Here is a 15,266-nt window from a genome sequence, read left to right on the forward strand (position 1 = left end):
CCCGCGCTCAATCATATCCAAGGCGGATAGTGCTAACTCAACACTGTACACGCAACTAGCCTCTCCTCTTCCTTGGATTTCAGCGGAGGCGATAAACCTATAGGTACAGGGGGCGGCTTACCTCATTATCGGTCTCAACGACCCCAAAATGGCGACAAGTTCTCACTGGCAACACCGGCAACATGTGTCAATAGAAACCATATTATACACTGTACGTTGAAGATAGCAGTGATTGTCAGAGGTCATCAGCTTAGATACTTCCGTTCTATCTCTGCCCAGTCGTCCTCTTCTGTTTGATACGTAACGTGCGAGTTGTACGCTCGAAACCTAAACCGCTAATAATGATAAAAGCGATTGTCTAGACCCATTACGCCGCAGCTATGCCTTGAAAGCCGTCAACTTTACTCATGGGGACCTGAAGACGGTGATGGCCATGATGAAATCTCCAAGGCTGGTTTACATATCCAACAGTTGGTGCCTTGTGAAGCGGTGACAAGTCCAATGCATCTCGCTGCTGAGACACCGCTCCATCAGAGGCGCTGAGATTCATCGTCCGTCCACCAAGGAGCAACTCCGGGCTCAACTTCACCGTACATCTTCCGACACCAAGCTTCTGTAACAGCGAAGGAGTCCACAAACGCCGAGGCTCTCTAGGCCTACTTTGGGGTCACCCCAGTCGGCGATAATCGCTGCCCACCACTCACTGAGGTCCACGGCATCAGCGAGCTCTGGACCGGGGTAGTTGGCACTTTCCTCGACATAGTAGCATGCCACGTCATCTTCTTCTTGGGGATCTTGGGAGCTCGTGCTCACATTAGAGCTGACACCGAAACCCGTTGAATGTCCCAACGAACCAGCTTGAGTACATTCGTCGCTTCGTCGACCGTCTGATGCTGCCTGAGTCCTCGAGGTCAACGTCAATGATATTAGAGCGTTGAGCGCTGGTGAGAGAGACTGGCTCCTCTTTTACCTACACTGAAGGCCTGTTGGGTGGCAACCGGTGGGCCAATGGCGTCTCCGATGATCTGCCGAGTATAGCGCCGTCATGATCACTCACCTTGCGAAAAACTCGAGTTCGTTTCCGCGTTGGCTCACCAGCAACATCATCAGGTTCGTTCACAACTGAGATCCCTTCAATGACGAGAAAGCCTCTGAGCAACTTGTCTTACCCACACCCGAGGGAAAAGAGCCCTCTTCAGCAAGCTCAAGCGAGGGCGTTCGTCCACGTTTCTTGAATCGAAGTATGAGTGGTTCCACCGCGAGCATTCGAGATGGGAAGACAAATACACACTGTTGGGAAAGCGATGTGTCATTCATCATAGAGGCAATACTTGCACTTACCAACTACTGAGCAATACTAGGCTATCTTTTCTCCCATGGGTGAGATCACATATTCTAAGCGCAATGGTACAATGCCGGGCAAGCACCTCCTGCTGATACTCGAAGTCATTCCGTGTTAGACTATAACAGCTCGATTCCTGATTGTTCTCAATCAGATAGTACACCATAGCTACTGTGGTCTCAGTCGCCACATCTTAACTCCAATTTAGGTTTGAATCTCACGTGTACATATCACCAAGAAAGCCACTACGCACAACGCAATATAGAGAAGATTAGAAAGAAATGCTGAGCTAGAATTGAAAGACATTCCCCAAAATATACACCAACAGACAATCAGCGTAGACATACATTCAAAGCAATCCCGAGTGGTCAAATCAACATTCAGAGAATGAGTCTAACTTCTTAATTCTAGGGGGCGTCCTCGCGGGAGGGGGAGGGGATCCTCCAGATGACGATGTCGATGTAGCCCCGGTCAACTTGACTATCTCCTCTCTCACAAACTCCACCACGCCTTCAAACGCCGCGAACTTCTTCTGCAGGAGACGAGAGTCCCAGCACTTCACCGACAAGGAAAAAAGCTCTATCTCGACCGGTCGCAGCTCCCACGGCTTTCGACCAGTTCGAACCAGTGGACGGGCCCACTCAGCGACATAGCAATCCAAGACCTGCACCGTGTCACCGTCGATCAAGGCCGTGTCACCAGCCCTGAGCGCCATATGGAGGGACATGGCCGCCCGCCCAGTCGCCTCCAAATTCCAATCTTTGGCAGCGCATGGCGAATCCGCTGCACCGTAGTCTGAGCCATCCACGTCTAGATCGTCCAAAGGCTCGAATATCTCATCGATTGAGTAGCCACAGGCCGGGTCACCATTTGGGGGGCTCCTCTTGGAACCAGGCTGATAACACGTAAAATAAAAACCACCTACATATTGGTGACCGCCACCCCCGTAGGCCGTGCATATCTAAGAAGAACAAGGGGATGCCAACAGTCATAAGAAGCCTGCTTACCTCGGCAACATCAACGTCTTCTCGATCTGTGCTGAGAGACACTCGATAGCGTCTTGTTGTGTCGTCGAAGAAATATATAACAGCCAAGTCGGCCTTAGGCTCCAACTCCTCATCTGAGGGTTCCACCCCATCTGGTCGAGGAACCCCTCTACCTCTGTACTCGAGCATCTCCCACATCACTCGCCCCTTCAGTGATTGACTCGAGCAGTTCACCACCCGAGCCAGCAAATTAGGAAACAGTCTCAGTCGTCGCAGTCGAGAACGCCACACATGCTGACGAACGTCATAGTAGAACTCATCGACCTCTCCAGAGCTGCCAGCTTCAATGCACTCATTCAGGAACTCGTCACCACGATCAACACAGTCGGCAAAGGCCCGGAGGCACTGCTCATCCACCTGGCCCGGCGTGAAGATTGGTGGCTCATAGTCCGCTCTCTTGCCGCGGAAGCCCGTCTGGAAATAGCTAGAATTGTAGTAAGTAAAGCGCCCAATATCGCAGTCTTCTATATACCGCAATAGCAAGGGCACGCGAGCGTTCCGTCCCATGAAGTAGTCCCAAGTAAGAGTGCAGGCACTCTGTCGTTGATTGATGATATACTCCACGCCCGGTACCGGACTAGTCATCCACTGGGTCGCCGTGGACTGGTGATGATCCAGGATAATGCACCGCTTACAGTGCCGTCCGAGCTGCTCCAGAATAGCTCTGTTGGTGTACACGAAATCAAGCAATACCACATTCTTCCCCTCGTAGTCGTACTCGATCTCGCTCTGACTGTGGACTTCTCCGAAGAACTTGGGGAAGTGCTCGTCGCCACGAGCCGATTTACGCCCTCTACCAGCCTTGTCCCCGCCGCCGCTACGACGGGCCCGCTTGTTCCTGTCGTTGAGCAAGCCTTGATAGACCGAGTAAGCAGCACCCATGCCATCGTTGCAGGAGGCGTGAAAGACCACAACATCAACTTCGCTGGCCAACAGACGACCTGATCGACATCTCTAAAAATCGATAATACGGCGTGTGAGAAAATATGCACATGGTCAACTCCATGCATGAGCGACGATTTGGAAATTCTGAGAGATGTCTTATTGTTTTCCGTACACTTCTACTCGAGTTCGTATGTGAACTTCTATAGTAAGTGAGGAAACTCCTGAGCTCAGCTGAGCAGAGCGAACATATATTCCCAGACTGTTACTAACAATACAAATCTCTTCAATTCGCATCTCCTCCCCTTGAAAGAGAGCCCCTCCCCCTCACCTTTGTCACCGTAGCTGTGCCAGGCCTTCGACACCGTCCCTTCGCCACTGTCCAACATAGCATACGTCCCCGGAGGATCGTGAAAGAACTTGGCATTCTTCGAGACACCCGGTGGCGGCATGTTACAGTCATAGAATATAGTGCGCACAGTAGAAGATTCCTCCCCCCACTTCGGACCAAGATAGACCTCAGTCGGCTCTTGTTGCTCCCACTTAGTAGACGTCCAAGAAGAATAAGACCAATCCTCGACCCGTCCCTTCGCCTCACCATCCGCCTCCCAACCACTACCTGAGTCCCACGTCCTCTCCGGCCTACCTCCTCCTTTCCTCCCAACCAGGCCATCACTATTGCTCTTGTGGTCCTGGCTCCAGTAGTCCCCCCTCCCCTCCCCTTTCGTGGGCTTGGCTCCCTCATAGCTCACTTTCCCATCACCAACAGATCCTCTGAAGTTGCTCCATCGTTTACCCCCCTGCTGTGACGACCTCCCGACATGCATAGTTACAGGAGTCGGTCGATCAGCATAGCCCGGTCTAGGCTGGAGGACCACCCTACCACTACCCTTCCTCCTCTCACCAGAACTACCACTGTTCTCGACTGACTCCCCCGCAGTAGTACTGTCAAAACTGCACTCACCCGACGCCATCACGGGAGACCGCCCCCTTCGCCGCTCCGGACCACTCCCCTTCGAGCCGTTCAGCTGCCTCAACTTTCCCGTGTCACCATATCTCTGTCGAGCCGCAGGCGTCAGTGTCACCCTCTCTTCTCTTGAACTATCACCGTGTTCTCTCCCGCTGCGAGCTCCACGGCCTCCAGCTGGAGTTCCCCTCCCCGTCCCTTTCCCCTGTAATACCACTCCTTCCCCAATTCCCCTATCACGAATATCCCTCACCTCTTGCCCTTGAGTCGGCTTAGCAGGCTTCCACCGCAATCGTGGAGCCCACTCTGCAGCTCCCTCAGCACCTGACCGGCTCCCACTCGTGGCGGTCGACTTCATCGACAGGTACAGACCAAAACTACACGCGAGGATGCCGCCCCCCACCATCCAAACTACAATGCCCAACGACACAAGACAGGAAAAGAGAAGAAACGTTACCGATGAAGAAGTGCTTCACTGTATTCATCCACGTAGTTCCGCAGCTTTGGTAAGGACCTCCTGAGGAACATCAACCATCACATCACGACCTCCTGTCAGCACGCTCACCTCCACAAGAGCTCTCTCCTCGCTCTCCATGTGCTCAACTCCTTGTGTCAAGCACCTTCGTAGGGTTCGTAACTGATCCGATCATATGATACCACACTTCGGCCACTTCCTGCCGACCTCTTGCGGACCCCATGTAGCCCCCTCCCTCGCCCTCAGCGCCTCAACATCGTCTCCTACATCGCCCTCCACCGAGCCTTCCGGTCCACAGCTATCCAGCAGAGCATCCAAGTACCAGTCCAGGAACCTCCTAGTGCTGCCTGTGCCCCCGGGCCTTCTCAAATCACTGAGCTGCGCCACCTGCAGACACGCATCATCATCAACCAGAAATAACATGTGATGTACTGAGCAAGCCTACCGACTGCCCGGTCTGCTTTACGCCCCAGTAAACTCGCCGTTGCAGCGACTTTACTATACGGCCCAATGGCAGGTCCCTCCACGCCTCCCCAACAGTACCAACGTCCTCTCCACTAGGCTCATACCTAAACGAGGAGGAAGAACTGCGAACTAGTGACCACGCCCACTTTAGGGAATTAATAACCTAACGCTACTAGTGATAGCCTCTCCCCCTACAGTGCCGCCCACCACATCATTCTACCCTTTATCGATAGCCAAACCAAAGCCAGTTCCCCCGTGGTCGATCTTTGAATGAAAAGACTGGCACTATAGCTACCACTGATTTGAGGAATGTACACGGGAAGTGAAAAAGGAATGGGACGAGATCGCAATTCGACCTAGCCTCTACTACTTTTGCGCTCCTTGGACCTGTGCTAAAGCCTTCTCCTGAGCTCGAGTGGCCGTCACCAACATACTCAACAAGTGTTCTGTCACTTGGGCGTGGCGACGACAGAACTCCTCCTGCTCCTTCGCAGACAGAGTCCCTTCAGCCTACAAGGTAATCGACACCCCCGAGAGGACTCCCATTCCCACCTTGTTCAAGTTAGGTAGGCTGAAGACCTGTCCTAGGGGCTTGGCGGTACAACCAGGAAAGTGAAGACCATATTGAGGTAGCTGCTCCGAGCCTGATACCACTCCATGGGATACTCAGCGAGGCATCGTACTACTACTACCTATGCCCAGGGACTTCAACGTCTCCCCCACAGCCTGCCAAACTGCCTCCAAGCCCTCATCCACCTCGGAAGAAGCTTCCGACATATCCTCCTGACACAGAGGAGTCGGAAATGAAGCGACACAATGTAATTTGGTGATACTACAGCTAGCAACCAATAGATACTGTTGATTCACATTCACAGATCTTCGCAATTTTACGGTATTACTACTTCCACATACTACAGCTAGCAACCAATAGATACTCTTGATTCACATTCACAGATCTTCGCAATTTTACGGTATTACTACTTCCACATACTACAGCTAGCAACCAATAGATACTGTTGATTCACATTCACAGATCTTCGCAATTTTACGGTATTACTACTTCCACATACTACAGCTAGCAACCAATAGATACTGTTGATTCACATTCACAGATCTTCGCAATTTTACGGTATTACTACTCCCACATACGCACTCCCTGATCTATATACTCCTTACATTACTACTGCCCATCACAAGATCCAATTCATAAAATGCTTATCCCCTAATACTACATCTTCCTCCTCTCCTTCATCGTCAGACTCCCGCACCTCCTTCAACGAGGAGGACGTAGACTCCTCCATTTCGTAATCATCCGAGTCCTTCCGAGTCATTGATACTACAACAGTAACGATAGCTGCAGTGAAGCACTCCACTAAAAGATCCCTTCACACATCGGCAACTCAGCACACTCCCAAACGTGGAAATTGGTAAGTTCTTGCAATATAGTTCAGAATAACGAGCGAAATTTTCACTCGATATTGGAGACAATCAAACGATACCGTCCCATAGTGAGAAGGGACGAGAATGAGGCTGAAGTGGGCCTGAATGCTGGTATCGAATTCTCCCCTCAAGGGAGGCAAGTGACAACTATAATTAGTATGATCAGTAACTAGCATAGAAACACATGAGAACGACAGAAACCACAAGGATGCTCACCAGGAGTATTAACGCGATCCGCTTGGAAATTTTCCAGCACTTTGCCATTTTCTTCTTCTTGCTGTCAGGGCGGCTTCTGGTAGACGATGACGATTCCCCTTCGATCGCCTGTCGACACCCATACGATGCTCAGAGGCATGTGTCTCATTACATGGTCTCCCGCTGTACCTCCGCCCTGCTCCTCTAGATCAGTAGTGTGCCCCTCTGTCTGATTTTGGTTTTTGTCCTGAAGTAAGGGACGCCCCTACTAGGAACACTGTCAAGGTACAAAGCGAACGAATCAGGTTCAATTCCAAGTGGCAGACAAATCTCCATACAGAAACGCATAACGCCATAAACAATTCTCTTATTACCACCACCACAACAACAACAACAACTTCTTCTTCTTCTTCTTCTTCTTCTACTACTACTACTACTACTACTACTACTACCTGTGGGGCTGTCATTGTTTATCGATATGACTCAAGTACGGTATGGGGTCAAGCAACGGGATAGGGTATAATAGGCGAGGAACAAAAATACATACTGAGCCCTCTCCTGTCGCTCCATCAACTCAAGACGACACCTCGGGGGGGGATGCAGGAGAGGAGACGATAGTGAATATCTGCGTTATTATTATTATGATGGGATCACAAAGAACACCACTATCCACACGATGAGGATCTAAAATGAACAACAATCTTCGCTCCGCCGTCGACGCCATCATCCGACAACTATTACCAATAGTAGTATAGATATACATGCCACTTTGCGCCAGAAGTTCTTCTTCTTGCTATGGTGGGTCTCCTGCAGCTCCTCCACTACCTACATATGCTCTTTTGTGAGAAAAACGAACGTCCATTAATATTCAAAGAGGACAACACTAACCTGCCTCCTCCAGTTACTACCTTCCCCGTCGAGTCCTTGGCCTGTTCTATTTGTTCATCAACAGCATCTATAGTCTCTTGCTGTTTCACTACTTCACCATGCAGCTGATGGTACATATCCTAATACGTTCAAACTCCCATCACAACACCAAATTAGCTTCTGTCCTCTACCACCTGAACTACTCCCATATTCTTATCGACCTTCCTCAAGTCCTTCAACTTCTGCCGTTGTAGAGCTTCATCTAAAGACACGTCCTGATCCTGAGGACAGTAAACCCATCGATCAAATCTGAGGCCACCACGACCACGCACTTGCAATAATGGATCTCGCAAAGAAGAATACGAACTAGATGCTGTGAATGGATTCAGCGATTCTGGGTAGGGCTGCCGCGACGGAGGCCCTAATGAAAATAGAAAGCATGAACATGGTCCGCCGCATGCGTAGCTGCTATTTGCGGAAACTCTGAGGAAATTCTCAATGGTTTCTGCACAGTTACACCCGAATTTGTATGTAAACTTCTGAAATTAGTGACAAAATTCCTGGACTCAGCTGAGGGAAGCAAACACTGAGATACAGCGTCACCACAGGCAGGTGTCGGCACTTACTCTGAGGAAGCCCAGTGGAGCCGGACACTGGCATGGAAGCTGGCGGAATCAGGGGTATCTGCTAAAGAATCATCCTTATACTACTCAACACGACCAAGGGGGCTTCAGAAACACTCTCATGGCAATCAGTGCAAGGATTTGCTACTACCAGGAAGAACGGAAAGACCACCAACTGGAGGGCTCCTCTTTAACGGAGTTCAGTACTCGCTTGGGCTCTTCCAACTCTTAGACACCCAACTATCTCAGCGGACTCTAGCATCACCATTGCCCCAGCACCTCTAGGAGTGCTCCTTGCTTCCATCAGTTACTGGGATTGAGAACGGCTAACTACAATCAAGCCATACACCACCACACCGAGAGCTTCTCATCGCAGGTCCACCGGTTTTCATAGCAGACGGCAATCAAAATCTGTGTGGTGCATGCCAACACCCACTAGACACATCTCGTTACAGCCCCGTTACGTTACGGAGCTAGACACCTTAGGCCATTGTGGCACCCCCTGTCAGGAGACTCTCGAGCGGCAGTTACTGCAAGATCGACGGTGGCCTAGCCAGGGAAGGTATGTCAGTGGAAGGGCGATGAGACCGACGGTACCTTCCATGCACGGCTTGTCTCGAAAAAGGCTATCCCAAGTTACCATCGATCGAGCGTGTGAGGGACACAGACTGCAGTGAGAGCCCAAAGACCCAAGAATGGCGTCGGGTACAGTAGGGACTCTATTGAATGATAATACCACAACTACCCTCTGTATATCTCGAGGGTGACGATTCACGACAACTAAGGTAGGTAAACGATTACACTAACACTCTACTAGGACAGTCGAGATCTACATCACTACAAGTGAAATGCCCCCTGTCAATTGTTTGGAATCCCAACATGGACAGTTGGGTCGAATAAGTGTGGGTGATTCGGGAACCTGCAAGGCTTGTTGAACTGGTTTGGCGGATGATATTCGCGTTGGCACTCGGGAGGTCGCAAGATCAGTTTTCGGGGGCCAGGGGCAAGCTGTGTCCGATGAGTTCAACGCTCCCGAGGCTTACTCCTTGAGAACGTCAAGTAGCGGCTCTCAAGTGTTACAAGAAACAGCAAAGAGGACCTTGAGTGGGGACCTCAAAGTCCTTACTTATAGGAATCCTGACGCTCCTTTGCCTCCTAAGTTTAAAGAAAGCGCTCCCTCCCTAAGGAAAGCTTCCTAAGTAATAGGAAAGTTAGCTTCGTTATCGGTATCATATATTCCTGTTAGCGGTTAGCTACGTTGCATTGGCTGAATTTCGTGGCGAGTGACGCTATCGTGCTAAGTCGAAGCGTGACATCAAGTGATGCCAAGGTCCCCCTAAGAGGGCCTCTTGAACAACATAAACTGTATTGATGTCACGCTAATAACCCCTCTGTCCCTTTTCGGTGGGCTGACCTCGACTCGGACGACCTATGTGTACTGACTCCCCCAGGGATAGCCTTGTGATGCCGTAAGCCTTGGGTGAGTCACGAGGGTGGTGGGCAGTCGCAAGAATAGTATTATCGCGAGGCCGAGGACTGTGTTACATAGGCTTAGACGTTTTTCACCACGTTGTGGTCACTCAATGGCTGACATTTCCCCGGACAACCTCTTCAAGGCCCTCACCGGTTCCTTCTCCCCCGACGCTAATCAGCGTCGAGAAGCCGAGAACATCATTACGGCTGCCCAAAGGCAGCAAGGATTCATGCAGGCCCTTTGCCGTGTGTGGATCGAAGACAAGGTATTATTGTGGAGGTCGCCCCCGCGTTGTTGGCCGTAGTGGTGTTGGTCAGGTCGAGTCGGTCATACGCCAGTCAGCGGCCATCCAAGTGAAAAACGGCATTAAGAACTTCTGGTCTCGTAGAGTGCAATATGATGGCAGTGTAATATGGCGTCGGGCTCTGGTGATTCGAAATGTTGCTTCGACTAAGACTTCAGTCTCTGTCGCAGTTTCTAGTCTTTCATCGTGCCAGGTGCAGCAGATTACTGAGCCTGGGCCATCTGGCTATGAGCTGTGTGATGCCGATAAGGCGTTTGTCCTCAGTAACATAGTTGACATTGCGGTTCATGCTAAAGGAGATGCGAAACTCCGCAATTTGGCTATTGAGTGTGTCCGCGAATGCATTCATCGTGAGTAAGTACCCTCAGTGATAAGGCTTGGTGCTGACGGTATCGCCCTGCTTCCCCTAAGGTACCCAGCATGCTGGCCTGACCTTCTCCCTCAGGCTTTGAGCCTCATTGCTGCGATCGAGGATCCCAACAAGGTTGGTGGCCCTCTGAGATTCGTGGCATTTATTGTGACCTGTGGTAGGTCATGGTGGGCCTGCTAGTAATAAGGAAGATTGCTCGCGAGTTCGAGATGAAGGCTCGTGGTCGTCCCGGTCGTGAGAGCTTGGACTCAGTGGTATCACTCCTCTTCTATTACTCTTGTTTTGGAGCTCTCTGGGTTGGCAGATAGTACAAGCCCTCCCGCAGCTGCTGGCGTTAGGGGAGAAGCTCTATCCAAGTGCTGAGGCAATGGACACTCAAGCGGTAATGAAGTCGATGTTGGACTTGGTCGAATTTCATTGGCTGTGTAGGTTGATATGCTACGTGTTATCGCCAAGACATTTCATTCCTGTATTCAAACCTCTCTGCACGAGAGCCTTATCACGGACCATGCTTCATGTAAAAAGGGAGGGTGCGGGGATTGAACCTGTGAGGGTCTGTGTGTAGGTGGTAGATGGATGGAGTTGTTTCTCAAGTGCTCTACGATGTTGTCCGTCCCTACGAGCAAGTTGCCTGCGGATCACGATCAAAGGCAGCAGATCCCTCTCGCTAAGGTGAATTTTGTGGCGCGTGACGCTTTCTTTGCACCCACCTTTCGTCTACCTTCAGCTGCAGAAATGGACCATGAGGAACATCCACCGATTCATCGGTCGCTTTGGCAATCCCCGTTTGGTAAGGGTGCTTCTGTTCCCCAAGCTGATGGCTGCTGGTCAGGTGGCGGCCCATGAGGCGGACCAGAACGTGGCCGTGGTCATGACCAATTTCGCTCAGTGGTGGTTGGACACTTTCGGCCCAGGCATGACTCAGCAGATGATCGAGCTCCTCCAGAAGAGGGTTACTCAAGGGGCATTCGTGAGCGACCAGGTAACCTCCTACTAGGCGTAGTGGTCGGGCGACATTGGCTGTAGGTGTTGTATCAAGTCTTCGGCTTCATCGCAGAGGCCGCACAGCATTCCATCACTTATAAGGTCATCAAGCCTCATCTACAGTAAGCTCAACTGATGACGACGGCTTAGCTGGAATGGCGGTTTATTACAGATTCCTCGTCCACGATGTCGTCTTGCCAGTTTTGTCCTTCTCCCATGAGGACCAGCAGTTGTGGGAAGCTGATCCCGATGAGGTGACTCGTTGCTGCCCTTCATTGTATTAGAGTGAGGTTCCCTTATGCAGTTTATTCGTCGTCAAGGAGCATGCGAGACCATATTCTCGGATCCTCGTAGCGCTGCTGGAGATCTACTACGTGTAGGTCCTTGTCTGAGTCTGCCGGCATTTTTCGTTTGTACTTTATTACTGTGTGTCAGTCGTTCGTGAGCTACCGTGGTCGCGACAGTCTGAGCATCATAATGGCTTCTATTTCTACTGATCTAGAGGCTTACAGTCGAATGGGAGATAAGGTGGACATGGCCGCTTGCTGCAGGTAGTTGGACGGTTAGGTCAGTGAGGTGGCAGCTCGTGGTGGTGCTCAGGAAAGATGGTGCTCTCAACGCGCTGGAGAACATCGCGGAACAGCTCGCCCTAGCTGCAGTAGAGAAGTCGGGTGGGTCCAGAGTCGTGTTGGGAGAGGAATGGTATGGATTGTTGTTTAGGAAAATCGAAGAAGTCCAAGAAGGGCAAGAAGAATAAGAAGCCGTCTGCTGTTGAGAATCAACTGCCTGATGTGAACGCCCTTCAGCAGATGCTGGTCAATGTGGTCCTGCCGGAGTACAAGTCCCGATGCGCCTTCCTCCGCCTGAGGGCATGCTCGACCTTTGAGGCCTTCGTCACTGAGAATATCGAGTTTAGCGCGGAGGTCTTCGGTGCTGCCTTTGTTGCTACTAAGGCTTGCTTGAGCGATACAGAGCTACCGGTAGGAGGAGGAGGTGGGATGGTTCTGTCGGGTCAGCGAGGGAATGGAGTCGTGATTGATTGCGTGTCGCGAGCCCACTCGAATCTGGTATTGGTATGGTATATAAAGGCATCTTGGATTATCTCTAAATCGTCATACATGCTAATGATATCTTGGGGACCCGTCCTTGGAGGATCATCGTGCCAATGAGCTCCTCTATTTAGATAGATAGTGCTTGTGTACTATAGATTGTCTTACGAGGCCGAGGCGCTTATGGTGTGTGCATTGCTTCCATGCAGGTTCGAGTGCAGGCAGGGGGTTCCATCAAGCCATTCTTCAACAACTGCTCCCCGACTATGAGGCCCATGGTCGCCCAATCAGTACGTCGTTTGATAGGCTGAGGGCTGTGATGTTTTTGGCTGGTTCAGGTCCCTGAGGTTATTGACAGACTGCTTCGTCTCACCCAGGAGGTTGATAGTGAATCTCTTGCGGCAACTCTGGAGTCGATGGCGACGGAGTTCTCAGATGCAGTTGGACCGTAGGGGCGGTGCGATCGCTGTGATCACTGGTGTTTACTAAGACGGCAGGTACGCGTCTCAAGCTGTGAACCATCTTGTCCCGACCTTCCTACGACAGATGAAGGCTGAGGAGACGGATGACGATACGTCTATGGTAGTATGTTCATTGGCCGTTGCGGACTCGTTAGTCGTGTTGGGGGAGTTGTCGAGATTATCATCGTTCAACACCAGCATAGGAGAGAAATCAAAACTCAATCTTGCTTAATTGTTCATGCTGCTACGAGTTAGTATAGAGCAAAACGGTCGGGCAGGCGACGACCGAAGATATGAGAATAGTATAGTGGGCACGTTGAGATATTTGGCTATTGGTATTGGTTCCCTTCAGGCTGCTATGGGTACTATCCAGACTATATTGTCTTTGATGGATTCAGTGTTTAAGAACCCCGCTGCCTTGGGGCAGTGTGAACAGTCTGTTTGTAAGAGGTGGGGTAGGTGAGGGCCTGGACGGATCTCCTCGATGGTAGGCGGGTTATTGGATGCTCTGTTCACTCCGGATGGCATTGACTATTTTGAGGATGGCTTGGAGATCCTCACTGGAGTTACCTTCACCGCGCCTCAGCCTTTGCCAGAGTCCTTGTGGAGGTAGTGGTCCTGGAGGTTGAATGCCAGTTGGAGTGCTTGCGTACAGATATTATTGTTTGATCCACCAAGCGGTGTGTGGCGGCAACCTGCCTGGTCATGAGCTCACTGGTCCTCTGTCGGAGGTAGCACGCTGGAAGGAGGACTTATTGTGATGAATGTGCATGTCAGGGTTGGGCAGCTGACTACTTGGAGAACATGCTTGGTCCTCTGGACAACTACCTTTCTCGAGGGACTCAGACCTGGCTAACTGGGGTCGGACCAACAGGCATGCGATACACGGAGATGCTCTTTGCCATAGTACGAGAGCTGGCTTTGCCGTGGGGTTTGTAGACGGCATGTGGTGTATGTTGGTGGTGCTTAGGTGAAGAAGGGTATGGAAATGCAGGATGACTATGCAGCGGCTCAGTCGGCCAAGATGGCTGCGCTGGTGTTTGAGAACTGCAAAGCTGGTCAGGCTGATGATTGGCTTGAACCGTACGATAGGACGATACGTGACGGGAGACTGTATGTTGCCTCTCTGGTAGTTACGTAGGGCTCCTTGCCACAGCGATGAAGTCTTGTGATAAGAGTAAAGGGAAGCAGGACGAGTTGAGATGGATCATCTACGCCTTTGTTATGATGTTGTGGTACTCGCCCAATGCTCTGGTTGCTGTCCTCGATAAGCACAACCTCACGTTGGACGTTCTCTCGGCTATCATCCAGGTGGGCATGCGTGCTAAATTCGAACCTGAATTGGGTCTATTGTGGATGTGTCGTTGCTCAGGGCGCTGGCTTGCTACGATCCCATGATGAGAAGAAGGCGTTGATTCTGGCCCTCGGCAACCTCCTGCGATCGATGCCGCAGTTGCCGGCCCATGTTCAAGTAGGTTGGGGTATGGGTGTTGATTCTCGATCATATGAGGAATGTAGGGGACCTGCAAGAAGGTGGTGCAGACGGCTTATGAGCAGTGTAAGGAGGTGCACACTATGCGGCTGAAGGCTAAGGAGAAGGCGGCCCATCGTGGTGATGATGATGAGGATGATGATGATGACAGTGATTGGGTTGAAGAGGGTAGGCAGTGCTTGGCAAAGGGAGGTACTGCTGTTAGTGTTGTTGGCAGATGATGAGGGGCTTATCCAGGACCTGGGGGATGACGAGGATGCTTCGGCGTCTAGGCAGGTGAAGCTGATGCAGGAGGTGAGGGCTCAGCTGATGGCCGTGTTGGCTGGGGAGGCTGATGATGACGATGAGGATGATAGTGATTATGATGACGATGAAGATGATGATGAGAATAAGACTAGTGCTTTGGTAGGCCGTGGGGAGTAGTGGCTGGAGGTAAGGTGAGCTTGTCCCTTTAGGATCGTTATGACGAGTTCATCTATCTCGGGGAGACCTTGTCGCAGTGTCCTGCCTTGTTGGAACATTCAGATCTGTCGCCACAGGATCAACAAACTTGGAAGAACATTATTCAGGAGCGCGCTAATCAGTTGGCGCAAAAACAACAGCAGCAGAAGTGAATGAACTGGAATTAACGACTCGGGTTTACGATGTCTGTGTATGGCTACTGCACTGCATCATATGTTACTTCTAATATACACATCTCTCTATGCTCACGTACCACTCCTTTGCCAAATCACGGGGAGGATTGATACTGGCTTGGTGTCCTCTGCACTTAATCGACTAATGTACAGATATACGTAGTAGTTCTCTATGGGAAAATAGTGTTGTGTTGC

At 51.0% G+C, this 15,266-nt stretch overlaps 5 protein-coding genes across 5 annotated transcripts; 1 reads left to right on the forward strand and 4 right to left on the reverse strand.

Annotated features, from left to right (window-relative positions):
- Positions 1–202: 202 nt before the first annotated feature.
- Pmar_PMAR005266 (hypothetical protein) lies at positions 203–1,292 on the reverse strand. The gene is made up of 7 exons (XM_002786514.1): positions 1,170–1,292; positions 1,058–1,122; positions 867–970; positions 661–820; positions 461–613; positions 372–415; positions 203–327 (listed from the first exon to the last, which is right to left on the reverse strand). The coding sequence occupies exons 1-7, from the start codon at positions 1,264–1,266 to the stop codon at positions 246–248; spliced, it is 705 nt and encodes a 234-aa protein (XP_002786560.1). The 5' UTR covers positions 1,267–1,292; the 3' UTR covers positions 203–245.
- Positions 1,293–1,715: 423 nt separating this feature from the next.
- Positions 1,716–4,244, reverse strand: Pmar_PMAR005267 (hypothetical protein; the record flags this gene model as incomplete). The annotated part of the gene is made up of 4 exons (XM_002786515.1): positions 1,716–2,237; positions 2,268–2,303; positions 2,350–3,329; positions 3,602–4,244. The coding sequence occupies 4 exons, from the start codon at positions 4,242–4,244 to the stop codon at positions 1,716–1,718; spliced, it is 2,181 nt and encodes a 726-aa protein (XP_002786561.1).
- Positions 4,245–4,679: 435 nt separating this feature from the next.
- On the reverse strand, positions 4,680–6,537 carry Pmar_PMAR005268 (hypothetical protein). Its single transcript, XM_002786516.1, has 8 exons — positions 6,410–6,537; positions 5,870–5,960; positions 5,730–5,821; positions 5,548–5,687; positions 5,158–5,281; positions 4,920–5,099; positions 4,803–4,874; positions 4,680–4,754 (listed from the first exon to the last, which is right to left on the reverse strand). The coding sequence occupies exons 1-8, from the start codon at positions 6,506–6,508 to the stop codon at positions 4,719–4,721; spliced, it is 834 nt and encodes a 277-aa protein (XP_002786562.1). The 5' UTR covers positions 6,509–6,537; the 3' UTR covers positions 4,680–4,718.
- Positions 6,538–6,779: 242 nt separating this feature from the next.
- Pmar_PMAR005269 (hypothetical protein) lies at positions 6,780–8,339 on the reverse strand (the record flags this gene model as incomplete). Its single annotated transcript, XM_002786517.1, has 7 exons — positions 6,780–6,786; positions 6,874–6,941; positions 6,985–7,059; positions 7,581–7,637; positions 7,721–7,819; positions 7,874–7,960; positions 8,283–8,339. 7 exons carry the CDS (start codon positions 8,337–8,339, stop codon positions 6,780–6,782), a joined length of 450 nt encoding a protein of 149 aa, XP_002786563.1.
- Positions 8,340–9,885: 1,546 nt separating this feature from the next.
- Positions 9,886–15,050, forward strand: Pmar_PMAR005270 (hypothetical protein; the record flags this gene model as incomplete). The annotated part of the gene is made up of 29 exons (XM_002786518.1): positions 9,886–10,041; positions 10,094–10,183; positions 10,274–10,434; positions 10,492–10,564; positions 10,612–10,701; positions 10,755–10,832; positions 10,880–10,967; positions 11,016–11,122; positions 11,178–11,240; positions 11,283–11,432; positions 11,477–11,556; positions 11,607–11,688; positions 11,739–11,810; positions 11,870–11,985; positions 12,035–12,105; positions 12,155–12,414; positions 12,693–12,773; positions 12,822–12,931; positions 12,981–13,065; positions 13,297–13,387; positions 13,436–13,553; positions 13,600–13,675; positions 13,722–13,850; positions 13,915–14,027; positions 14,078–14,255; positions 14,317–14,415; positions 14,463–14,604; positions 14,654–14,841; positions 14,892–15,050. The coding sequence occupies 29 exons, from the start codon at positions 9,886–9,888 to the stop codon at positions 15,048–15,050; spliced, it is 3,306 nt and encodes a 1,101-aa protein (XP_002786564.1).
- Between the last annotated feature and the right edge of the window lie 216 nt (positions 15,051–15,266).

This window comes from Perkinsus marinus (genome assembly GCF_000006405.1).
Source record: "Perkinsus marinus ATCC 50983 genomic scaffold scf_1104296931384, whole genome shotgun sequence".
In the NCBI taxonomy this organism is placed as follows: domain Eukaryota; phylum Perkinsozoa; order Perkinsida; family Perkinsidae; genus Perkinsus; species Perkinsus marinus.

What these genes read in the sequence shown, in the direction of transcription:
- Pmar_PMAR005266 (XM_002786514.1), bottom strand. Translation starts at nt 1,266, where the DNA reads ATGCTCGCGGTGGAACCACTCATACTTCGATTCAAGAAACGTGGACGA. An exon ending in GAACTCGAGTTTTTCGCAAG is followed by an intron (nt 971 to 1,057) that starts GTGAGTGATCAT and finishes CCTTCAGTGTAG; the next exon opens with GTAAAAGAGGAGCCAGTCTC. An exon ending in CGGTCGACGAAGCGACGAAT is followed by an intron (nt 821 to 866) that starts GTACTCAAGCTG and finishes TTTCGGTGTCAG; the next exon opens with CTCTAATGTGAGCACGAGCT.
- Pmar_PMAR005268 (XM_002786516.1), bottom strand. Translation starts at nt 6,508, where the DNA reads ATGACTCGGAAGGACTCGGATGATTACGAAATGGAGGAGTCTACGTCC. An exon ending in GCCTACCTAACTTGAACAAG is followed by an intron (nt 5,688 to 5,729) that starts GTGGGAATGGGA and finishes ATTACCTTGTAG; the next exon opens with GCTGAAGGGACTCTGTCTGC. An exon ending in CAGGTCCAAGGAGCGCAAAA is followed by an intron (nt 5,282 to 5,547) that starts GTAGTAGAGGCT and finishes CTCCTCGTTTAG; the next exon opens with GTATGAGCCTAGTGGAGAGG.